Source organism: Silurus aristotelis (genome assembly GCF_946808225.1).
Source record: "Silurus aristotelis genome assembly, chromosome: 20".
NCBI lineage: Eukaryota > Metazoa > Chordata > Actinopteri > Siluriformes > Siluridae > Silurus > Silurus aristotelis.
The window spans coordinates 2445458-2472698 of record NC_139593.1 but is presented as its reverse complement, the minus strand read 5'-3'; the positions used below and the strand labels follow the sequence as shown (position 1 = coordinate 2472698).

Genomic DNA, 27241 nt, shown 5'->3' with positions numbered 1-27241 from the left:
AAAGGCTAAAAATAGGAGTAACTGAAGGGAGCAGGAAGTCCACATATGGAATAACATGGAGGGGAGGAGAGCCAAGGCTAGGAGATAAGAGGAAATGAAAAACAAGGAAGTAAAAAAAACACAAGAAAAATATAAGGGGGATTTGCCAAGGCAAAGAAATTGGAAAAATAGAGGTGTGACACCAGGGTATAAATATGTGTGTGTGTGTGTGTGTGTGTGTGTGTGTGTGTGTGTGTGTGTGTGTGTGTGTGTGTGTGTGTGTGTGTGTGTGTCTGTAGGTGTGTAGATGTGTGTGTGTGTGTGCACTTGATTATTTTGACCTGATCGAGTGACCACCTTCTGTTGAGCTCATTGGAACATGACTGCAATAAAGAAGTTTTGCTTTTCCTCATCTGAGAACTGAAGATCCTTCATTGGTTTTTGAGGTATATTGTGAGTCTATTTTATTATTATTATTATTATTATTATTATTATTATTATTATTATTATTATTAATAATATTATTATTATTATTATTATTATTATTGAGTGTGCTACTTTGGGAATCAATTGCAACAAAGAATCCACCTGTGACATGTCCACTCAGAGACGGGTTCTGAGTTCTGACACCAGCAATACTGATGATATATAACCTTCTCTAATCTATAAAGTGTAGGTCAGTGTTATAGATTTAAGCTGCTAATGTGCTTATGCTAATTTGTATAAAATACAGTAATAACTGCTAAAGAATTATTTAAAGTAGTGAAGTAATGTTTTATTTACAGTTGATGGCATGAGCATCCATGTTACTCTGATGTGCTGAAATTATCCTGACCTTCTAAGTAGAGTTGGTTTTGAGTTACTGGCTTTAGTGAAATAGATATTTATTATTTCTGGAATTGACTCTTTGGTCCATTGTGGCTCTGACCAGGATAAAGCACTACTATACATTACAGTACAGCTGCTTTTACCAATCACAGCTTATATACTGTACACATTTCTCTTTTGCTTTGTTTTTACTGCAAATAAATATCCAAAATACGACACTTTTTATGTGAGTGATTTTTGAAATACATGAACATACTTTTTATTAAAAAAGTAAAACACAGAACTCAGACACACAAACACAGTATGACTTTCAGGATTAATGGCTATGATTGGCATCAGCACCATCACATCACCGTCACTTAGCACATGTACATTTGCAGTTTATTCAACATTCTCTGCACTTGCATCCACATCCTGCTCATGACAGAACATGACCCTAATAAAATGGATGCAGAAAATGCTAACTTTCGAGATACAGGAGAGGAGATGTATAATCAGAGGCACCAATGAGTGTCTCGGTGCTATTTATCCCTGACCCGATGTCCACCATGTGCTGCCTTCTCTCTCTCCCGGTCTGACGATTGTTAAGAGGATATCGTTGTGTCTCAGAACCTTGTTGAAGATATCTCTGGGCTTCCATGCCTTAAGAAGAACACCACAGTGGCTCTACATTCTGATTTGGACAACCTTGGGTAAAATATAGACATTTTCACTTCTTACCCTTGATGTATAACTGATGCTGAAGGAGATATTGAAGAAGGTGAAAGTGCAGACATGGTCTTCAGAGCAGAAAGATAAGAAAAAAACTTTTAATTTTAGATACAGTGTCTTCTCAGCATGTCTCTCAGGACAACTTGGATATCAGTATATGTGTCAGTAAGGCGTGTTGATGATCTACCACACGGGTGTGTGTAACTGATCTCTTCTTACAAGTGAATGGAGGGAATGAGCAGTAAGACTTCAGCTGTAGCTGATGAGATTTATCAATGCGCTGTGTTTTAGTCCGGCGATGCCAATAAAGAGAAGAAAGGCACCAAGCAGAGGAGAGCGAAAGAGTCACCTAGTGGTGACTGAGCGCGAGTGGATGAAGAGAGAAAGATGCGCTGATCCGCGAGTGGGTTTCGGTGGACGCTGAGGAAAGGTGTCCGGAACCGTGAGAGCGTGGTAAGACCCGGCTTCAGTGTAGGAAAGAAAAGCACCAGGGCGAAAGTTAAAGTAAAATAAAGAAAGATCTGCTGGGTTAATTACTGCCTGTTGCTCTTTCTTCCAGCAACACCAGACATCCTTCATGTATGTTGTGGCAGAAGGTGCTGCTTTGCGTGTGGAGGGTGGACCCGAGTGGTAGCGTACACATGCAGCTGATGGAGACTAATACGTGTGCAATGTTTTAGTCCATTTGAAGCCCAATAAAAAGGAGAGACAACTGCTTTGGAAGGAGAGAGAAACACCAAACACAGGAGACTGGAAGGATGGGCACACAGGGAAGGCACAAAGGGAAGGCACCCGATCTGGGTGTGGGCTCAGCTAGATGTCAAGAAAAGGTGTCAGGAACCACGAGTGTGTGGGTGATACTCAGCACCCGTATATACTACCCGTGAATACAGAACGTTCCCTTCCAGGTACTCAAGCTGCGTCGTAATGCTTTGGGAATAACTCAAGAACTTTAAGGATGGATTTGGACTGTAATTAATATTAACAATCTACTAAAATGTGCTCAGGACCACAGGTTGCATGAAGAGTCTTGCATTTTAGTGCCAATTACTGCACAAGTTGAGGATGGATTAAAGTGCAGGCATCAACCTGGATGGCTGCTTGTTGCAGTCGACCACTAGATACACAGCCATCATCTAAAATGATGAAATTTGGAGAAGTTTTAAATATTATCCTGGCTTTTGGAGCATTCATTCTGGAAAGCTATACCTCTTGGGGACAACAACATCATGCAGCCATTGTTTATAGCCGAGACAAGCTAAACATCCTACAAATGGCAGCTGCAGTCTCTTCACAGCTATTTCCAAAGGAGGTCCAAAAGAAGCCTTGGAAGAAAAGAAGTAGGGGAAAGGCAACAAGACAACAGAAGGCATAGTTACGAAGAGAAGGAAGGAGATTTAAGACATATATTCCCTCTGTCATCATGGGAAAAGTGAGATCCCTGGTGAATAAAATGATTGATCTAGTGAAAGCATGGAGTCAGAGTATCAGTCCTATCCCAGACCTACTGTAGCTGCTCCCCCATTTGCTCTGCACAAGAGAACAATAGCACCCCTGCTTATCTAGTAAACATGAGGATGCGTTTCACAGTTGACCTGTTGACAAAACAGTTGAAGGGAATCCATGCATGAGAAGCTGCCAGCCCTGATGGTCTTTGATAACATTGAAACTTCCTTGATTGTGCAGCATCTATACATAATATCTATGTTAATGTATATATTTTATTTTTTTATTTCTTTAAAACTTACAAAACGTACTTTGTAAGCAATTCTCTAGATGTTATCTTTGCAAACTTTTCTGTCAAAGTGTGTCTGCTATAGCTATATTTAGACATGGCCCTGAACCATGTGACTTACCACACATGCCCTACATTGATACTGCGTGGTGGGTGGGAGGGATGTTTTACTTCACTAACCGCATGTGTACTGTTCATTTCCTTAATCCAAACCACAGGTTGTCAATTGTTCAATTATCTCCAGCGATTAAAATGTTAATCTTTGTAGCTCATAACCATACACTAACAAAAGCGGCGGGAAGGGCAGAGCCGTGATGCGTACACGAAGGTCTTCATTAACAGCGCAGAACCAAGATACAGTAGATTATTAGTCTGAATCTACCGGAACATACTCTTATTTTCTGCTAATCTATTGAACTTCCAAGTAATAATTACTATCTGAAAAAGACATCAAGCTGCAACACGTTCAACAGGTATATACTGTATAAACACACACACACACACACACACACACACACACACACACACACACACGTACACACGTCCTTTACTCAGTCGACACTCAGTACACTTTTTTACTCAAGTTAAAGTAAAGAATTTTGGGCTTTGACATTTATATGTAAAAAGTAGCTGTTACTTCTACCTGTTTTAGTTTCACGCTGTTAACTGGATGTCACGTCATACTGATATTAGGGCTGTCAATTGATTAAAATATTTAATCGCATGATTGTCATGAGTTCTGTTAATCGCACATTTTTATCTGTTTAAATGTACCTTAAATTAATACATGCTTTTAACATGGGCATGAATCAGAGAATATTTGTGATGTAAATTGGTTTATTTAAAAGTAGACTTTTTGCGTTTTCTATTTATATATGTATTATGTCTGTGAGGCAAATATGCATTCAGGTTGTTTTATTTGTGTCTGTGAAGAGAGCTGACAGAGACAGCAGAGAGCGCCCCCTGTCTGTTTTCTTAATTTTATAAAAGCACATTAGTTTTTTGTTATTATCAGTGAAAACAAATAAAAGTAGACCCTTTACATATTGAAGAGCCTGGAGAGGTGGAGGTACATGCTGGAGAGAAGAGGAATGAAAGTCAGTAGGAGTAAGACAGAGTACATGTGTGTGAATGAGAGGGAGGGCAGTGGAGGGGTGCGGTTGCAGGGAGAAGAGGTGGAGATGGTGGAGGAGTTCAGGTACCTGGGGTCAACAATGCAAAGTAATGGAGAGTGTGTTAGAGAAGTGAAGAAAAGAGTGCAGGCAGGGTGGAGTGGGTGGAGAAGAGTGATAGCAGGAGTGATTTGTGATAAAAGAGTATCTGTGAGAGTGAAAGGGAAAGTTTAAGACTGTGGTGAGACCTGAGATCTTGGAGGACGTTTTGGGTACAACGTGAGAGAGGCCCAATTGAGATGTTTGGACACGTGCAGAGGAGGGACATGGGGCAGTAGGAGATTGCTGAGGATGGAGACACCAGGAAGGAGAAGGAGAGGAAGACAAATGAGGAGGTTTATGGATGTGGGAAGGGAAAACATTCAGGTAGTTGGTTTGAAAGAGACAAATGGAGAGGACAGGGGTATGGAGACGGATAATCAGCTGTGCTGCCGCCTAATGGGAGCAGCCAAAAGAAGAAGTAGTTACCTAATGAATGTAGGCTGAAGATCCACCATATAGAACACAAGCAGAGAAAAGATGATGATGATCAGGTGATCAGGAATGTCTCTGTTCTCAGTCATGTTCTCATCACTGACTCCCTCTGTCTCATCCACGTTAACGCCAGACTTCTTACTGCCTTCTGCCTGCTCATTGTGAGCTTCATAAACTAGTCTACATCTGTGATGTGTGAGAGACAGGAAATGATGCACGGGGGGATTGAAAAAGCAGCACAATGACAGAAAACAGGTTGATTGGCTGAAAATGGCACAATTAGAAGAAAAAATATTGACATAAGAAATAGAAAGTACAGATATTTGTGAAAGAAGTTGTCAAAAAAAAAATTGTGAAGTAAAATACTGATACCAGAAAAATCTATTTTAATACAGTAACGAAGAATTTTTACTTCCTTACTTCCCACCTCTGGTAAATGATCACCTGTAAATGTAGAATGTACGGTTAATGGTGGTGGTTTCATATTTAGTAAAACACAAGCTACACATCATTGACCAGTTGGATACAACTAATCCATAGAAAATGTTACATTTATTTACATTCAAATATTTCTTTTAATTACTGCCTAAGAATCTCACTAAGCAAACAGATATCAGATATTTATTTATTTATTTATTTATTTTTCTTTATAAACAATATTTATTTCACTAAATTTATCTTTTTTTTTTAAATATATATATGTTTAGAACAGTAGAGTCTCGTGACTGCCCCGTGTGGCACAGCAGCTGCAGTGCACATCAATAAAAATTAAACTGTGGCAGGTTCTGTTAAAATAAATGGTAAATAGGAAAATAAAACATTATACTCTTCATATAAATGTTTATAAAAGAGTGAGAAAAATAGAAATATACTCTTCATATTATGAATTTGATATATATTTCTATCCTGCAGTGTGTTATACCTCTTTATATAAAGTAAAACTGAATTTTTGGAACGTGTGAATTTGCTGCTGTTGGATTATAGCTGACCGTGCTGTGGGTTTCACTTCCTCAGTTCATCTAAACCCCCTCTTTTTCTCTTAACACATGTTCACTGAGCGGGTTGTAAAAAAAAAAGAAATACTGCATACACGGTGTTTCCATTAATGCTGACACACCAAGCTTCGCTTTTTAATGTGTGAAAATGGTTGCAGTAAAAGCTTTTTTTGTAACGATGCCTTACAATCACTTTGCTTTTGTATTACAGTTATAGTAATAAATATAAAATACAATACAATACAATAAGTACACCAGTTAATGAAGCTAATTAAGCATTATTGACGTGATCAGACTCAGTGGACCGATGAGTTGATTAAACTTTTGCATGTCCTGAAGGCTGTAAACTAGACAGAGTTTGTGATATTTAAATCAGTCCAGAGCAGGTTTTCGAGATAAAAGATGGCGCTTGCGGTGTATATCACATACTTCAGCACTAGTTTAAATCCTAAACATGGCCACAGAGGACAGACATGCTTTCTCTGGACAGACACAATTTACTACATTAACAAAGGCAACAGGACACTGCTATTAATCTGAAGGCTAAATCATGCTAATGAACCTTTCAGATGGTTAAAGTTGAGCTGAGCATATTAGCATCATGCTAATGGAAACATTAACCAGCATGTTAGCTTTATAATGGGTTATGTGCTAGTTGTTTAGTGCTAAAGGGTCTTAGAGAGGGTACATACATTCAGTCTGTTCATCAGCTTTGTACTTTGACTATTAAAGCCAATATAATTTCACAGCCGACTTCATCACCAAGGTAACATTACCACAAATATATCTTTGCATTGCAAAAGAAGGAAATGATGAAAAGTCTGTTGCGGTGACTTTTCTTTTCTTTATCTTTTTTTTTTTTATGCTTATGCTTATGAGATCACTCGAGCATGAAGCTGCAGGGCAGCTGCTTTTCTAAAGGAAAATGCAAATGACTTCATCACAGACAAGCCAGAAAGCAGCTCTGAAATGTTCTGCTTCAGTGCTGATGGTGCTGCTGATGTGCTACACACTGCGAACCGTTTACTATTCCGAGTGTGAGAAGTCGTCTTAATGGGAGGATTTTCTCAAATTCAGAAAGAGTGACAACTTCAGCGCCAATTAAAAGAGGAAACACTATGTTGCATTTATGTGAAACGGCAACACCTCTCACCCACACACTCTTTCTCTTGCACTTTATTTTATTCCCAGTCTTTCTGCTGACCATGAAAGTCAAGAAGACACGGTAAGAAAAAAAAAAATGTTCTTACTAATGGTTTTTCCAAATGTACTCTTTAGTCTAATTGTTACATTTCCAGAACATAGATATGTTCAAATGGTATTGTTTTTTCCCAGTGCATTTGCATTAATTGCTAACTTTAGCACTTTTACTGATCGCCTCTGTGTGCTGGGAATAATGGATATATGTGTTTCTGTGTACTGTGTATCGAGCTATCAATATTGTGATAAGGTATATTTCAGATATTGTGGTGTTGTTAGTAAAATAAAGTCAAATGTAGGACCAACCAACATCCAAAAGACAGCATGTGAGAGGAAAACCCTTTCTATCACTCTGTTCTTTATTGTGGTGGTGCACATGAGGCGTGAGTAGACATTCAGAACTTCAGTCTTAAATAATGAACTAAATACTGAAAGGCTTTATGTTTATATTCTTAATAGTTTATTCTGCCGTATCGCTGGCTGTTTTTATACTAAGACATATACTATGTATAGGACCTTCAGGTTTCTCCAGGTATCATGGAGATATCGCGATTGGCCTTATTGTCTCATACTGATACCGTTACTTCATACTACGTTTTGTATTTTCCTCATGGCTGCTTTGGTTATTGCCTGATGAGTTGAATCAGTTTTGCTGGGATAAAATGCTGATATTTCTTGAGCAATTATAAACAATAACAGCCATTTGTGCTACTAGTCCATGCGCTAATATTTGCATAACTTCATGCACAAGTAATAAAACTGCTTTATATATATGCTTAATACCACCACTATCACGTCACAATTATAGAAACCATCAATACAATACAAAACGCAATATAACAACATGTTCAGAATCAATATTTGTCTAATAACATGTCAAAAACATACAAAATTTCATAAAATACAACGTACTCACCAGAGATGCAGACTCATAATGTGCAGCGCTCCTCAGAGGCTGTAATCCAGTGGTACTGCTCGTATTCACTGGTCTGGAAGTGGTGAACCAAACCCTTTCCCAGGCTGAGACAAGCTAGCTAGATTCAGAGTTGGATGACCTCCTCATGATGTCTAGCTTATCTTTAAAATGGATTTTTAAATATGTTTGAGACCAAATAAATTTTTCTCCCTCCGTAGGCATGAAAAAGGCTAACTCAGATGTGTTAATGTATGCAGAGCTACAGACGTGTTTTGCCAGTTGAACTTGGCTGTAACGGTTTCCCTCTGACCAACCAATCAGAGTACGGAAAAATGCTGACACTATTCTGACGCTAATTCGCTGAGAAGAATTTGAAATCAGATTGTTTAAAAAAAAAACCTAATTCTTATGGAGACTATGGTAAAAAGTCCAGCAGTACTGATTTTGAAGGCCCTGGGCAGATTAGATTGACATGACAGCACATAGAGGCTGAAATCTGATTGGACAAAAAATATAACATCCACATACACGTACTGGAAGCAGTGCGGCCGAGAGGAACACTACGAAATGAAAAGAATAAACTGATGGGAATAAATTAATAAATTTTCATGAAACAAATATAAAAAAATAAGGTGAAAATGTAGGTCAGTGCTTTTGATAGTGTTTAGGCCAGCAGAGAAGGCCTTGCTGGCTCTGACGTCCCACAACTGGTGTGTGTATATATATATATTTTTTTTTTAGACTACATTCAAGGGTTCCCTGGTGGTCTAGTGGTTAGGATGCGGCACTCCCGCTGCGGCCCAGGTTTGATTCCCAGTCAGGGAACCAGCCCCAGCCATTAGGGTTGCACAAGCCAGTGCACTCTTAGTGCCGGTCCCAAGCCTGAATAAATGTGGAGGCTTGCGGTCGGAAAGGCATCCAGCGTAAAAACATGCCAAATCGAACATGCAGTTTATGAATACGGATGATCCGCTGTGGTGACCCCTAATGGGAGAAGCCAAAAGAAAGTTTTATTTAGACTACATTCAGTGAACTCAGTGAACTTACCGTAACATTAACTCATGGCTTTTTTATTTCACATCAATGGATTCAAAAACTTGATTAGTTTATGGCTACATGTGTGTACTTTAGGCAGGGATAAACCATGACAGACATTAATGCTTTGCTTTTGGCATCCACGTTGTTTTCAAGTAGATTGTTTTGAATTACCTTTAATGTTGAATTACCTGCAAAATTCGGCAGCAGTCAGCAAAAGAAAACCACCCAGTATACATTATGTGAAACCATAACTAACTAACTAACAATAACAAGTTCAGCACCATAGTTTAGCACAGCCAATCAGTGACAGTCTTACCATGTGATTATACAGAGTGACATGACCATTAGACCTGAGCTAAAGTTGAGCTTTAATCTTTCAGCATTTTTCAATTGATTTTTGGTAAAAAAAAAATAAAATAAATAAATAAATAAATAATAATAATAATAATAATAATAAAATATATATATATATATATATATATATATATATATATATATATATATATATATATATATATATATATATATATATATATTGTTATATAGTCTGTTATAGAGTCTCAGTGTGAACAAAGATGAATATTTACATTACCATCGTTATGGTTACAGATCTACTTAGAAATAATAACAATCTACCTTTTTTTCTGCCTCTTCTTCTGGCTTTGGTGTCTATGGCACCCTACAGTGTCTTCTTGTAAACATTTGTGAGATTTTGTCACTGATTGGAGAAGATCTAAGGAACATTCTGTAAAATGCTCTACCATCAAAATCAATCAAAATGTAAGGGATCCATGGATTCTCGAATTCAAGCTGAGTTTTGAATTGCCTGTAATGGGTCAAAAGCCACCAAAGAGGAAGCCTCTTCCAGGCTGATTCATAACAAACATTTACAGTTGACTGGAACTTCTTAATGATTGTGATGGCTTTTGTGTTCCTACATTTATACCCCTTTATACTATATGTACATAGAAATATACTTCTGCATGGTTTCAACCAATGTTAGACCCATTGCTTGTATCTTGATATGTAATTTTTCAAAATAATTCTATCCATATGCTTATTACTATATGATAGCTAAGCAGATGCTTTTTGCCTCTCAGATTCGTTAAATTTGATTATTTTTATTGATTTCTGTAATTAATATATTCACATATCTCTGTGTTTTTATTTCTTATAGCAATTTGCCAACATTTGTGTGTACAGTTACAATTTATGTTGTAATTGTTAATCAAAGTTAATCAAACACAAAATAACAAAAAATATAAACCACAAAGAAGTTTTGTTTAAAGGAATGTCAGTTCACCTGCAGTTGCTCGTATAAGGGTTTTGTTCTTGGTGTAATTTTATTAATTTATTTATTTGTTTTTAGTTACCTATAGATTCCTTATAGAAGAATGATGTCCTTTAAAATGGCTTCTCTACTTTGTCTGATCTTTCTTCTTGTGATTACCGGTGAGTCACACGTTCACATTATCACACTCATTATACCCCACACTGGGTACAGTAAATAAATAAATTAATTAATTACTGTTTAGACTTGATGTTTAGATGATCCGCTGTGGCGACCCCTAATGGGAGAAGCCGAAAGAAGAAGAAGTTAAGAAAAAATGCCAATTATATCGATTTTAAACATTTTAGGGGAAATTCTCACACTGCTGTTTTCAGATTTGGAGACTTAAAATAAAATGTTATGTCATTATTTTTAATAAATTTCTCACATTTTGTTTAGACTGTTGATTTACATGGATTTTCTGGGCTTTTTCTTCACCTGCTCCCTTTTATACCTTACAATAATCAGGGATTTCAATTATATCAACTTTTCAAATATAACAGGATATAACATTAAAGCCAGAAAAACTTTCGAATAAAAAAATCTTAATAACGAGCAGAGAGTTAGTGGGAAGCGAAAATGGGAAAATGGTTCACGTAACCAAAATATCTATAGTCTATGAAATAACCTTTATATTACGGAACGCTTGCAAATGCACACATAGACGTCTGTGTTTTCTTCTCTCTTTATTTCTCTTTCTCTCTCAAGGCTCTTGAATCTCTTTTTCTATACACTATATTTCAAGAAGTATTGGGTCACCTGCTCATAAGTGCGGTATGTGATTTTTGAGCATCGCATTCCACATTAATCCCAATTCACCTCTTCTAATTCCCTTCACTCTTCTGGGAAGATGTTCCACTAGATTTTGGAGTGTGGTTATGGACATTTGTGTTCATCAGCCACAAGTGTGTTATGAAAGGCAGGTAGTGATGTAGGTGAGGAGACCTGGGGTGCAGTCAGCGTTCACATTCATCCCAAAGGTGTTCAGTAGAACTGAGATCAGAGCTTTATAGCAACAAGATCTTCCTCTCCAAAGCATGAAATCCAGATCTTGAAGGAGCTCACTTTGTGCACAGGGGCATCGCCATGCTGGAACAGTTTTGGGTTTCCAAGTTAAATCACCCTGTACTATTAAGTGCCTCCAGATTTGTGGTAACAGTTTGGAAAAGAACCACATATAGCAGGAAAGATCAGGTGTCCCAATACTTTTGGCAATATAGTGTAGGTGTGCGATCCTGAGCACTTAATTCCTCCGTCTCCATCCCCCAATCCAAAACCAGCACTCGACCATGTCCCCACTTTTACATGGTGGTATAATAATGAGAAATGAATAAAGATCAAAGTAAATCTAATAATAGTCTTCAGTATCACTAATTTTCCTGCAAAAAGGCTCTTAGATGTAATTATGATATTTCTTACTGCAACATTTTTTATATTGCACACTCGTTATTAGGCAGAAGATAAAATAGGACTTGGGTAAAGTATGTGTCCATCAGTGATCTGAGAAGAATAAAAACAACAACATGCATTTAAAACGGGATAATATTCATATCTAATTACTGTATCATCATTTTTGTACTTCATATTGGTCCTAAATGGCATTCCATGGATTTAACACTGATCCTCTCTGAGTCAGAATTCCACAAGATAAATGTGCATAAGACACAATCATGAGTAAGTAAATAGTTATAAACTTTTTTATAAATAATCTCAGTTAATGAAATAACTGCAGAAATATTTTATATGTTTACCAAAACCTGAACACCAGGATATAATACTGTGGTCTGTCAGTGACACGGGAATAACGGATGATAATGTAAATAATAACAAAAAAAGCTCTGAATCCAGAACACACCCCTGTGTCTTAATCCTGCACAGTTTCCTTCCAGTAGTAAAGAATAGTTTGTATTTTTCTGCCCCGGAGTTCCAGAGGAGAGAAGAGAAGCTGTAAAATAACTCAGTGTTTTATGGGGCTCAGGATAATGATCTCTAATCACCTCTTTCATGTGTCATGTTTCAGGAGCTCTTGAGCCTGAATGGAGTGTGGAATACAGCAAATATCATCTCTGTGCTGTAAAAGGATCTACAGTGGTTATGGAGGCCACTTACACACATCCAACAGATGTTACAGTGATAAACAGGTTTTGGGTAATAAACCCAGCTCCGGGTGTAGAAGCGACTGATCTGCGTAATGAATCAGGTTACTCAGACAGAGTGGAGTATTTAGGAGATAAACAGAATCACTTCTCCCTCAGACTGAGTGATGTGAAGAAATCAGATGAACACATGTTCACCTTCAGATTCATAACATCTGGAGGAGGATACATGGGTCATCCTGAAATTACACTCAGAGTTACAGGTAAATAAAATCATCTTAGTTTCTATATACAGTGGCTTCAAAATATCTGGGTCACTCTCTCAGTTGTATATAAATTGTGTGCATATAAATAATAATTTTCACTGCATTTAGAAAACATGTCAAACCAAAAATTCCACAAACTTTCTAAGATTGGAATGTAAAAAATGTGCAAAAAGCTTTTAAGGATGAAGACCTTTGCAGAGCATCTTTACAGAAACTGATTGAGTGTGGCTTCATTTAAAAGCACAGTTACAGTGTTATTTGTTAACAGTGTTTGCGCTTCATATCAGACAGTTTCTATTTTAGTTCTAGATTCAATCAACAAAACGTTTCGTTTAGCAAAATAGGACAATCAGCTGAGTTTATATCTGAATTCCGGAAAGATCTCTTTCAAAAGACTGTAGGAAATTGAAATCATTATCTTTATCTAATAAATATTCTTGTATATATTATGAATAATATTTTGACTAATGGGTTTCATCCAGAAGGTCTTCGCATAACTTTGAGTTTCTGATGCAATCAGTGAAAATATGTAAATAAGATGGTTCTTAGTTGCTGCTGCATTTCAGTGCATGTTCTTCTGTAAATTTCATGCATGCCTTATAGTTTCTTAATAAATTGTTCCTTGGTTAATGGCTCCTCCCTGTGTGTCTATGCTCCTGGAGTTAATCGTTTGTGCCCATAGTCTGAAGAAATCCTTGCTGCTGATTCTCATCTGTTTTTCTTGTTGTTGTTTTTTTTACGCAAATCAAGGCTGGTGGTATTTCTAGGTGTGTCTGCATGTCGTCCTTCACCTTTAAATCTTACACGTTTAACAGTCTCATTTATAGAGGATGTTTGTGGTATCATTTCCTAAATGACAGTAAATAGCGTTTGGTTTGAAATGTTGAAATGAATCATTTTTTTCTGAAAGAGGTTTCAGAGGTTTGTACCTGATTAATAAGTGTTTCTGAAACATTCACTGCTTAATGATATAAAGTTTTTAAAACTGATAATAACTTCATTGGATACTAAAACACTTTGAGAGAGCAGAGTTATAAAAGAAGATGCTTTACTGTGTTCAGAAGAACTTTTCAAATGTAATGTTTCTCTCATTGTATAAGATCTTCAGCTGATCGCTCCTGCAGAAGTGACAGAGGGAGAATCAGTCATTCTGACCTGTAAAACCACCTGCAGTCTGACTGATCCAACATTCATCTGGTACAAAAACACACATGATTTAACCACAAACACCTTCAAGAGCAACGAACTCCACCTGCAGAGGGTCAGCAGTGAGGATACAGGCAGTTATAACTGTGCTGTAAGAGGATCTGAACATCTCCCATCTCCTGCTCAATACCTCAGTGTCAGATGTGAGTTTTATTTACCTTCTTCTTTTAGGTCTATTCAGAACTTAACATTTAATGAAGGAAAAACTATTGAAAAGTCATGTGAGTAAAAAAGTAAGTAGAAAAAAGGAACATTTGGGAGAAGGTGATGGATTTAAATGACAGAACAAATTATTACGTTTGATTGGGTAATAAAAACACAGAGAAAACCAGATGACATGATGAGGGTTTCATGTATTTGCCTCTAAGCCCACTATTGTTATTGTTTTTGATTATTTGATGTACCAGACCTTTCATTAGACACACATTTTTTTTTAGCATTCCTCATATATTCCTAATTCCAAATATCCTGTAGTGGATGAGGAGTTGGGGGCAGAAGGTGGTGGTCTGCCTGAATTAGAGCTTGGGGTTTAGATATCTGAGACTGGTTCCTGTACAGTTTCTGTCTACAGTTCACACACTGCTTACACACATTGATTTTACTGTTGTTTTACTGTAGAGCAGCAGCTAATAACTCCATGTATAACGCAAAACTAGAAAGTGGGCACACACTGTTTTCCATATCTATTACAAAAATACTAAACAATCATCAGTGTCTGTGAGCTCATGTGTGCAGAAGTGGGAAAATAGTGCTTTCTTCTGATTGTGTTACGCTGCCTGAGGTTACACAAGCAGCAGAAGTTTGGAAAAAAGGCAGTCAGTCTCCCCATGCCTCAGAAATGAACATGTTAGTGTCCACAAAATGTACATGAATATCAGAATGGCTGTGTGTGAATTTTGTTGTTGAGAGATGAAACAGGTTCTTTGTGCGACTTGTTTCTTCAATGAAACCTTCGGAATTGGAATGAGTTGAAGTGGGAATAGATCAAATTTAGGAAACTAATATAATTGCTTCTGAATTTAATATCTGTTCTGATGAAAGTCGTATTCACTGGTAACATTGTTGTTTTTTGAATAATTATTTTTTTCTTAATTCTAATCAATTGTTGTCCCAAAATATTTATGAACAGGAAATGATTTTGCTTCTACTTTGTTGATGTAGAAGTTGAGATGTGTAGTTTATAATAATATTTATCTGATCTGGGAGATTTGCTCGGAAAAATAAAAGCAAATTGAAGAACAAAACATAAATATATACATGCAGTTTGTTGTAGCTTGCATGATGTCACAAACAACAACAACAACAAAATAATAATAATAATAATAATAATAATAATAATAATAATAATAATAATAATAATAATAATGGGGAAGTGGTAGTTGAACAGTTAAGGCTCGGGGTTACTGATCAGAAGGTTGAGGGCTCAAGCCCCTGTATGAGCAAGACCCTTAACCCCCTGGGTGAAGAAACAATTTTACTATGTTGTAATATAAATGTGACAAATAAATACATTTGTCTTCTCTTTAGCTCCTATAAAGAAGGTCTCGGTGTCTGCCAGTCCCTCTGCAGAGATTGTGGAGGGCAGTTCAGTGACTCTGACCTGCAGCAGTGATGATGAATCATTTATTACAGGATCTGCAATGAATCCTGATGGAAAGCTCCTCTTACAGGAACTATAATTCATGGACATTACATTAGTATTGTGTTTTTATTCGTTTTCTGGAAATGTCATTGGTTGGCATTTTTTTTATTGTTAAAGGAATTGTACTAGGTTAATACAAATCTCAAACATGTACTTGATTAACCATTGTCCAGAAAATAAAATAAAGAACAAAGTGTTTTCTCTGATGGATACGATCAGTTAGGGGTTGGTAAAAAAAAAATAAAAACACTCCAGAGTTGTAAAAGTATATTAAAATTAAAAAGAAAATTATTAGCTAAAAAAAAAAAAAAAAAAAAAACATTTGAAGGATTAGAGTTTTAAAAGTAAATGCTTTATTGGATTCATTACAACTTTAAAATTGTAATCCTTCTCTAATTGTCTTAGATCTCCGGGTGATCGCTCCTGCAGAAGTGACAGAGGGAGAACCAGTCACTCTGACCTGCAAAACCTCCTTCAGTCTGACTGATCAAACATTCATCTGGTCCAAAAACGGGCAAGATTTAACCACAAACACCTTCAAGAGCAACGAACTCCACCTGCAGAGGGTCAGCAGTGAGGATGCAGGCAGTTATAACTGTGCTGTAAGAGGATCTGAACATCTCCCATCTCCTGCTCAATACCTCAGTGTCAGATGTGAGTTTTATTCATTTATTCTTTTAGGTTTATTGTATAACAACATTTAATGAAGAAAAAAATATTAGTTTAATAACAAATTGAGTAGAAAAAAGGAACATTTGGGAGAAGGTGATGGATTTAAATGACAGAACAAATTATTACGTTTGATTGGGTAATAAAAACACAGAGAAAACCAGATGACATGATGAGGGTTTCATGTATTTGCCTCTAAGCCCACTATTGTTATTGTTTTTGATTATTTGATGTACCAGACCTTTCATTAGACCCACATTTTTTTTTAGCATTCCTCATATATTCCTAATTCCAAATATCCTGTAGTGGATGAGGAGTTGGGGGCAGAAGGTGGTGGTCTGCCTGAATTAGAGCTTGGGGTTTAGATATCTGAGACTGGTTCCTGTACAGTTTCTGTCTACAGTTCACACACTGCTTACACACATTGATTTTACTGTTGTTTTACTGTAGAGCAGCAGCTAATAACTCTATGTATAACGCAAAACTAGAAAGTGGGCACACACTGTTTTCCATATCTATTACAAAAATACTAAACAATCATCAGTGTCTGTGAGCTCATGTGTGCAGAAGTGGGAAAATAGTGCTTTCTTCTGATTGTGTTACGCTGCCTGAGGTTACACAAGCAGCAGAAGATAATACAAATCTCAAACATGTACTTGATTAACCATTGTCTAGAAAATAAAATAAAGAACAAAGTGTTTTCTCTGATGAATACGATCAGTCAAAGTTTGGTAAAAAAAATAAATAAATAATAATAATAATAATAATAATAATAATAATAATAATAATAATAATAATAATAATAATAATAATAACTTCCAGAGTTGTAAAACTATATTAAAATTAATAAAAAAAAATTATTAGCTAGAAAAAAATTGAAGGATTACAGTTTTAAAGTAAATGCTTTATTGGATTCATTACAACTTTAAAATTGTAATCCTTCTCTAATTGTCTTAGATCTCCGGGTGATCGCTCCTGCAGAAGTGACAGAGGGAGAATCAATCACTCTGACCTGCAAAACCTCCTTCAGTCTGACTGATCCAACATTCATCTGGTCCAAAAACGGGCAAGATTTAACCACAAACACCTTCAAGAGCAACGAACTCCACCTGCAGAGGGTCAGCAGTGAGGATGCAGGCAGTTATAACTGTGCTGTAAGAGGATCTGAACATCTCCCATCTCCTGCTCATAACCTCAGTGTCAGATGTGAGGTTTTTTTTTTTTTTTCTTATGCAGTCTATTGTATAACGTAATATAAAAAACTATATAAAGCAATAGTGTAAAAAAAAAATGAAGCATAGAAGAAGGAATGGAGGTACTGCTGTAATTCAGTGACAAACTGCACACTGGGAAAGTGTCTGAAAGTTCAGATTATTTTATTAAGTGCAAATTAAAACCCAAAACTATGAAAACCAACAGCATAAGCAACCACAGTGGATACTAAGTGTAACCCTCCTGAGGGTATGGGTGTATTGGGTTGGGGCACAGTAGCCTGAGGTCCAAGATGATAGATTGAGAATTATGCTGGACTTTCACCTATGGCTCCTAATCCTAAAGTACAATTAAGGAACAGTTGAAATGCTGTTGCCTTCAAAATGTAATGGGTACAGTTGATCAATAAATCCTGAAATGTTTATCCTGGTTTATTTTCCTGTTAAATCTGGCAAAGAGAAACAGGTGTGTATAATTAGTGACGTGTGACAAGCATGTGATGTGCAAGGGCTGATTACACAATTACCACTTACATCTCCTGGCTCCGCCCTCCATTCAAACTCCACCCTCCACACATTTTCTTCCTGTCAACACACTGTGTTCTACATGTAGATTTATATTGATGTCGGTTTGATTGGATACTTATTGTAATCTTGGAAAAATGATCATGTTTATTTCACAAGTTCACAAGAAGGTAAAGTGCCAATCCACTTTATGATGCAGATTTGTTAAAGAGTGCTCTCAGGAATGGAGGCATTCTCAGATATTCTCTGTCTCACATATCAGTTACAATGACATGAGCCACTCATGCTTGTCTGTAAGCCGCCTGAATCTACAGCAACAGTTTAAAAAGCTGCAGTCAGCTGTCTTTCCATGTCTCAGAAAAAAAAAAATAAACATATGGTAGTGTTTGCCCACAATGGAACTAGTAAAACTTAAATCTGTATGAATTGCTTTAATATAATAATGATTAAAAAATGTGAGATGTTTATTAGGAGTGACGACGATGGACAGGATTAGAAATGAGTTTATTAGAGGGACGGCGCATGTAGGACGTTTTGGAGACAAGGTGAGGAAGGTGTGATTGAGATGGTTTGGACATGTGCAGAGGAGGGACATGGGGTATATCAGTAGGAGAATGCTGAGGATGGAGACACCAGGAAGGAGGAAAAGAGGAAAACCAAGGAGGAGGTTTATGGATGTGGTAAAGAAAGACATGCAGGAAGTTGGTGTGAAAGAGGCAGATGTAGAGGACAGGGGGGTATGGAGACGGATGATCCGCTGTGGAGACCCCTAATGGGAGCAGCCGAAAGAAGAAGAAGAAGAAGAAGAAGAAGATGAAGATTATTGATTCTAACAGTTGCTAAAAATACTGGTTAAACAAATGGATTCAGGTTTTGATAAGAAAATCTCAAAATAAAAAAAAAAATAAAAAAATAAAGAAAGAATTTTAAGGCCATGAACTTTCTAATTTCTTAACATGACATTGTCCAGATCCCCCAAAGAATGTCTCAGTGTCTATCAGTCCCTCTGATGAGACTGTGGAGGGAAGTTCAGTGACTCTGAGCTGCAGCAGTGATGCAAACCCACCTGTGGAGACCTACACCTGGTTTAAAAGAACAACATCAGTGAGAAAAGGAAAGAACTTCACCATCTCTAAGATCAGCTCTGAGGACAGTGGAGAGTACAAGTGCATGTGCAGTAATAAAGTCGGACATCAGAACTCCACCAGTGTAACTCTGAATGTTCTGTGTAAGTTAAAGCTGAAGATCTCCTCATAACCAAATAAAACTCTCTTAGATTTTCTTTAAAGAATTACCTTCCTGTCCATTTTAGATCCTCCAAAAAATGTCTCTGTGTCCATCGGTTCCTCTGGTGAGACTGTGGAGGGCAGTTCAGTAACTCTGACCTGCAGCAGTGATGCAAACCCACCTGTGGAGACCTACACCTGGTTTAAGGGAATTATATCAGTGGGAAAAGTAAAGACCTACAACATCTCTAATATCAGTTCTGAAGACAGTGGAGAGTACAAGTGCATGTGCAGTAATAAACTCGGGCATCAGAACTCCACCAGTGTAACTCTGAATGTTCTGTGTAAGTTAAAGCTGAAGATCTTCTTATAGCTAATTGAACATAAAATTAACATAGATTTCCTTTTATGTGATACCTTTCTGTCCATTTTAGATCCTCCAAAGAAAGTCTTAGTGTCCATCAGTGCCTCTGGTGAGATTGTGGAGAACAGTTCAGTGATGCTAAACTGCAGCAGTGATGCAAACCCACCTGTGAAGAACTACACCTGGTTTAAGGGAATTACATCAGTAGGACAAGAAAAGACCTACAGCATCTCTAAGATCAGTTCTAAGCACAGTGGAGACTACAAGTGCATGTGCAGTAATGAAGTCGGGCATCAGAACTCCACCAGTGTAACTCTGAATGTTCTGCGTAAGTTAAAGCTGAAGATCTTTTTACAGCCAATAGAAGATAAAATTATAGATTTATTTTCTCATTTACCAACCCATTTTAGATCCTCCAAAGAACGTGTCTATCAGTTCCTCTGGTGAGAAAGTGGAGGGAAGTTCCTTGACTCTGACCTGCAGCAGTGACAGTAACCCACCTGTGGAGAACTACACCTGGTTTAAGGAGGAAGAAGCATCACCTGTAGGAACAGGACAGAGTTACAGAGCTCTACAGAGTGGACTGTACTACTGTGAGGTTCAGAATAAACTCGGCTCTGAGAGATCAGCTGCAGTGTCCATCACTATAACCAGTAAGAGAGATGATATAAATGTATTCACCAGAAACACACTGTTTAAATGTATTTATTTATTTAAAAACACTGTTTCGTCATCTTTCTATACAGAGGCTCTAAATGGAATGAATGTAGCTGTGTATGCAGGTCTTGTGGTGGTTGTGTGTGTTTGCCTCTTTGGTGTCATCATCTTGTTTAAAATGTAAGTCAAGCCTTTTTTTATTTTTGTAAAACTTGTGTGTGTGTGGTGTGTGTGTGTGTGTGTGTGTGTGTGTGTGTGTGTGTGTGTGTGTGTGTGTGTGTGTGTGTGTGTGTGAATAATTTACTGGTAAACACTACTGTTTTTAAATGCACAAGATTATAACAGTTTAGTTTTGACTGAGAATATTTTAATGCATTAAATATATTGTATTCAATGCTGATTTTTGTTATTAAAATTGTCTTTTAACAGAAAAAAAACAAAAACTGGATCAACAGTAGACCAAAGTATAAACCAGGTAAAGAAGTCGGTACAAGAAATTGTTGATGTGAATGTATACAGTATTGTACAGTACAGATGAATCAGAGTTACTGTAAGCTGCTTAAAGATGATTCATTTTCCTATAACAGCAAATCCCCAACTGTGTACTTCTCTTTAACAACATTTATTTTTTTTAAAAGAGCATATAAAATGTATTCAGCCATTTACAGTTACATTTAAAGCTGTGGAACGTCAGCAAAAAAGCTACTCGATGCAATCAGTCCATCAGGAACTTAGTTTTTGAAATAAACATATGAATGAATAAATCAAGTAAAATTCAACCCCGATATTATATATATATATATATATATATAAAACATAAAAACAAAATATACTAAAATATAATATTTAAGCCAAATGTATGAAAGGCCCATAGTGTTTATCTTAAGAGCCATGACTGGGAAAATGAGACGGGCTGTCGTCCTTAAATCAGTATGAGCCGAAGTATAGAATATGATCCAGGATGCATGTCCTCTTGGGAGACGACCTCTGACCAGTTCACTAGATGTTAAGATGAATGGTCTGGGAAAGTGAGCTCTGGTACATCTGAGATACATTTAGTCTGGACAAAGACAGGCTTCGCTTTATGTTAAACATTATTGCGAAATAGGCTCATATACATCTGTTATACATTAAGAGGCGGACCCAGAGAACGGGCAAACTATTAAACGTGTGTGTAGCCATGGAGCGGGAGTCGTCGATTCGTCCATACGGCGGCTCCGAGCTGATCCAGGAGGCTCGTGAAGATGCTGAATTTCTGTGTTGAATAAACTTTATTTACAAAGAAATAACAGTGTCTGTGAAGATTCATTCCAAGCAACATCTACACTCCATCAAGACAAGAAATATACATCATTTCCTAGCGTCACGAACAGGATACATCATTTCCTGGCATCACGAACAGGATTAGAAATATACATCACCAGTATCTGGAGTTATCTGTTCTTTCTGTGTTCTACACACTCACAGTAAAAAACTTTTTTTTACCATCTGTCTGCTTTTGTTTGTGAGGGTGCATCTTGTTCACTATGTGTTGCATGTAATCTTGAAATGCAGTTTATTGCAAAAGGTTGTTTTTTTTGTGAGAAATACATTTTAATTTGGATCTACAGGTATCTTAACATTTTTTTCTGTATTAGTCAGGTCATGGTCAGTTCAGATTAAATGCTGGATTCAGGGCTTTAATATTATATTATATTATACTTTAATAAAACATATGCAGACCTCTACTGACAGTTGATTATTAAGAGATTATTAAATATATCCAAAAACCATACGTTGTTGCTTGAAAATCTACCCTGCAACTCTACTTCTTTTGGGAAAATGTGGATCGAGTTTAATGAGTGTATATTGAATATTTTCTTACAGTACCTTCTTACCTATGTACAATATACAAACACAATTTATTTGCTAATTCTGTTAAATTAGACAATTTGTCATAAACAACTCAGTTCAGAAAAAGAAAAACAAGAAATTGTAAGAAATGTCAAATATTAAGCAGCAAGTAATCAATCACTTCTCAAGGTTGATGTAGCAGGAACTAGTAGGCGTTTCTTCTATCGTAGTGGTACATATTAAAATTGCTTCATGTAAAGACCAGTAACAGGAAACACGATGTTCATTCATTTACATTGATGTGCATTGGGTTACATCGCTGCAGAGCAATTAAACCTCCTATATTCACCACTATACACATCCTAAATCTCCTATAATAGGCTTCTAAGCTTTGGAATCTGAGTGGATGGTGTGCATTTGACAAAAATTTGATGTATTATCTGTAAGTGTTAAAACGGTTCTCACACTGCTTCGCACACATTCCTTTGTCTGTTCAGTGTCTATAGGATATTTATGATGTTAGTATGTAAGGTATACAGGGAGTCTTTATCTGGGTCACACATCTCCGGCTAGTATACCCTCTTGTCTAAACAGGAAACAACTTTAGGTCAGCTTTCTTTCCAATGTGTGTATAAATACACGTGTCTGCTGCCTGCAATAAACCGAAGAAGAACATTTGCTGTGTGCTGTGTGATTCTTCCCTGATATCAGAAAGGCACTACGGGCATCTAAGGTCGTATGGAAAACCTCTCCAAGAATGAAGTTTCGTTTGAGCATGATAAAAATCTAACATTATCGAAGTATTTTTTGTTAATGCTTGCACAGAAACGTATTTTCAAAATCAGAAATATTCATCAGTGTGAATCTGACATGCAGTAAAACAAACTTTTTGCAACATTAAACCTTCATTTCTTTGTCTTTGCAGAGTACGAGTGTCTGCTGTGGCCATGTTTAAAAATAGCCATGGCCCAGAAGCATGTGACTTCCCACACATGCCCTACATCAATATATTTTAAGTGGGGGTGTTAATTAACCTAATGTGAATTTATGGCATGTTGACTTCTTTAAAATAATGTTGCCAATTGTTCTTCTTAAGCAATTCAAGTTTAAGTCTTTGCATAGACTCATATTTATTTATCAACATTATCTGTATGGAGGACTGAGGTACTTTTTGAGTAAGACCATGGAGGATTCACTTTAAAACTGATAAACAAGCCCACCCTGAACTCTGAGTGGCTTCAACTTTCTCAAATTCAAGTTCACACAATTTGTGTGTTTGCACAAAGAGACAAACTTATGTAAAGTGACTGTAATAAGATACAGATGACAAGCATTATGATTTAAAGCTAATTCTTGAACCCACCTCTGACACAACACAGATGAGGATCAACCCCTATTTAACTGGCAGCCTAACTTCCAGTTTCACTGACTCTGCAAAATAGTGGGCCGTTCTAAAGTGACTGAAAGCCTCCGGCAGCAGGATGTCCAGATGAAGGCCAAAGGGATGACCCTATCAGCCATAGCAAGACAAGTTGGTCGTTCCAAATCTGTGATTTCAAGAATATTAAATCTTTACATTTCCAGTATATATATATATATAAAATACAATCTGACTTGCAGTTCACTTACAATTTTCATTTCTTTGTTTTAGCAGAGTGTCGGGTGTCTTCTGTGGCCATGTTTATAAATAACCGTGGCCCAGAAGCATGTGACTTTCCACACATGCCCTATATTAATATGGAATATTAAATCTATTATATTATAATGTTGATGTTTTTTAAATTAAAACTGAGGTTGCCAATTGTTTATCTAGCAATTCTAATTTTAGTGTTTGAATATCTCATAACTGTTTATTAACAGTATGTGTATGAATGACTGAGGTACATGTTGAGTTAGAGATTTGAGAATTGACTTTCAAATGGCTAAAAAAGCCATCCTGAAGTCGCAGCTGCAGCTCTGTCACATTAAAGTTCACACTTTTTGTGTTTGGGTGTGAGTGTGTAAACTGGCCTTAATAACACACAGATGACAAGGATTATGATATTTGTTACTAATTTTACTTATTAGACTAATAGTTATACTATATTGCCAAAGTTTGCAGACATATTGTCAAAAGTATGATATCTGCTTTTTGGGAATCGCATTTTACATTTAGACCCAATTTGCTGTTATAATTCTCACCACTCTTTTGGGAAGATGTTCCACTAGAATTTGGAGTGTACTTATAAATATTTGTGGAGATTTACGTTTAGCTGCAAGGGTGGTAGTAATGTAAATTACATCTCAAAAAAGTTGGGACAAGGCCATGTTTACCAGTGTGTGGCATCCCCTCTTATTTTTATAACAGTCTGCACACATCTGGGGACTGAGGAGACAAGTTGCTCAAGTTTAGGAATAAGAATGTTGTCCAATTCTTTTCTAATACACTCTTCTAGCTGCTCAACTGTCTTAGGTCTTGTTTGTCCCATCTTCCTCTTTATGATGCACAAATGTTTTCTATGGGTGAAAGATCTGGACTGCAGGCTAGCCATTTTGGTACCCGGATCCTTATTCTACGCAGCCATGATGTTGCAATTGATGCAGTATGTGGTCTGGCATTGGTCTGTTGGAAAATGCAAGGTCTTCCCTGAAAGAGACGACATCTGGATGGGAGCATATGTTGTTCTAGAACTTGGATATACCTTTCATTATTGATGATGCCTTTCCAGATGTGTAAGCTGCCCATGCCACACGCACTCATGCAACCCCATACCATCAGAGATGCAGGCTTCTGAACTGAGCGCTGATAACAACTTGGGTTGTCCTTCTCCTAATTAGTCCGGATGACATGGCGTCCCAATTTTCCAAAAAGAACTAAAAATTTTGATTCATCTGACCACAGAACAGTTTTCCACTTTGCCACAGTCCATTTTAAATGAGACTTGGCCAAGTGAAAATGCCTACCCTTCTGGTTAATATTTAGATATGGCTTCTTTTTTTACATTTAGCTGGGCGAATGGCATGGTGGATTGTGTTCACCAACAATGTTTTCTGGAAGTATTCCTGAGCCCATGTTGTGATTTCTATTACATTAGCATTCCTGTATGTGATGCAGTGCCGTCTAAAGGCCCGAAGATCATGGGCATCCAGTCTGGTTTTCCGGTCTTGACCCTTATGCACAGAGATTGTTTCAGATTCTCTGAATCTTTGGATGATATTATGCACTGTAGATGATGATAACTTCAAACTCTTTGCAAGTTATGTGAGAGGAGTTTACCCTGGGACCATAAGAGGATCTGCTTCGCTATAAGCACAGCCATCATCTCCAGGCAGTTTATGTGCCATGACCAATGTAGCTTGGTTCACCAACCTTGGGCGGACCGGCCACTCATGACCGCTCCCCACCCCGCGATGGATGCGTTTGTTCTTAGCGTTACGCGATGACAAGGCACTCCCAAGATGGGGCCTTGAGACATGAACGTATGTTCTCTCCATATATCTAAGGTTCGAAGAGCCCGCCTCAAGACCTTGATAGTACGGAGTGGGCTGCCCCCTCAGGAGAACCCTTAGTCTCTGAGCCACCACTGGAGGGGTCTCATATGGAGGAGGGCAAGTGGAATCATGTTGGACGCTTCCGCCATGAGACTTAGCAGCCTCTGGAACTGCTTTACAGTGAGTGATTGGCCTTCTCTTACTCTCTCGACTACTGTGAGAATGGCTGTGATCCAGGTGGGAGACAATCGTGCCCGCAACACGGTCAAGCTCCACACTACGCCCAAGAATGACATGTCGATGTCAGACCGCCTGGAGCTCTGATCGCGCTAATATCAACCAGTCATCTATATAGTTCAGAATGCGGATGCCCTGAAGCCGTAGCGGGGCTAGCGCTGCATTCATGCACTTTGTGGGTGCGGGTTGAGAGTGTTAGGCCGAAGGGGAGGCCCGAGATTGGTAAGCTGCGCCCCTGGAAGCAAACCTCAGAAACCTCCTGTGAGCAGGAAGGATGGCTATGAGGAAATAGAGAAAGCATCCTGAACCTGAGCCTCATGGGTTATCGGTTCAAGGAATGTACATCTAGGATTGGCCCCAATCCGTCGTCTTTCTTCGGAACAATGATGTACTGGACATATTATCCTGACACTCTGACTGAGGGAGGAACCAATTCGATGGCCCCTTTCCTCAGGAGGGTGCATACTTCTTGCTTCAGGACCAGAGCCTGCTTGGTTTCCACCAGGGTGGGCCTCAATTCGTTGAACCGGGAAGGTGAGGACCTGAATCGAATCGATTAGACCTTCTCTATCGTACGCAGGACCCACCGAGATACGTCTGGCAGCTCTTCAAACCACCTGCTGGAAGGAGGCTGTGCCCCAAAGCCTTTGGTAGGGCTAACAGCCTGGCCTCCTGTGCCAAGGCATCCGATCAGGGAACCTACCCCTCTGGGCTGTAAGGTGTAGACCGCCCTCTTCGATGTAGGGTGCTCTGATTGTCAGGGCCACTTTACCACCACCTGTTTGTTCGGGGAGAGGACCACCCTTAAGTTGGCCGACTCCTTCGATTTGGGCCTGGAGCGCCACCTGGGGCCTTTGGGTCCTCCCGGTGGGGTCCGGGTGGCAGAGTTCTGTTTCTGGACTTCGCAATGCCTGGTTGTGCAGGGCTGGGGCTGCAACGGATTAACAGCCCTATGAGAGCGGGGGCGAAGTGCCACTGAAACGCCGTCGTGGTCTCCTGAACCTGTCAGGGACCACCCTTACTTACAGCGTTGCCTGAACAGGTCAGGAGGAGCCACCGGGGCATTCAGAAGGAAAGACCTGTCCCTGTCGGGAATCTCCTCTTACAGGATGAGCCACAGAAGCCTTTCTGCTAGAGCTGACAAGGACTAATCTACAGCCGCTCTGAATCACGTGTGAAATCTGACCAACAGGAAGTCGTGATTTCTTCGGCGGGCGACGTCGCGAACCAGGAAGCTACAAAATGCGTGAGCAATGGAGCAACGTTAGCTTCTAAAAAAAGAGAAGATAAGCGCCACAGGGATGCAGGGAGTATGGACTGTTGACACAGCGTCTCGTTCCCTTAGGGAACTAGGGTTACATACGTAACCTAAAGACGTTATATACGTAACCTAGAGACGTTCCTCTTCGGTACCTCGAGCTGCGTCACAACGCTTTGGAATTAAGTGTCCAATCACGCCT

At 38.2% G+C, this 27241-nt stretch overlaps 2 protein-coding genes across 2 annotated transcripts in view; both read left to right on the top strand.

The window, feature by feature from the left end:
* LOC310715591 (sialic acid-binding Ig-like lectin 12) overlaps nt 1–27241 on the top strand; it is a gene marked incomplete at its 3' end in the record, with an annotated part of 50376 nt that overhangs the window by 8777 nt on the left and 14358 nt on the right. The gene's annotated exons all lie outside the window — the stretch shown is intronic.
* Nucleotides 384–25868, top strand: LOC310715593 (B-cell receptor CD22-like; the record flags this gene model as incomplete). Its single annotated transcript, XM_083522107.1, has 12 exons — nt 384–432; nt 7086–7119; nt 10418–10500; nt 12399–12737; nt 13841–13954; nt 17329–17463; nt 18964–19221; nt 19306–19563; nt 19654–19911; nt 19994–20236; nt 25557–25675; nt 25782–25868. Exons 3-12 carry the CDS (start codon nt 10443–10445, stop codon nt 25866–25868), a joined length of 1869 nt encoding a protein of 622 aa, XP_083378233.1. The 5' UTR covers nt 384–432; nt 7086–7119; nt 10418–10442.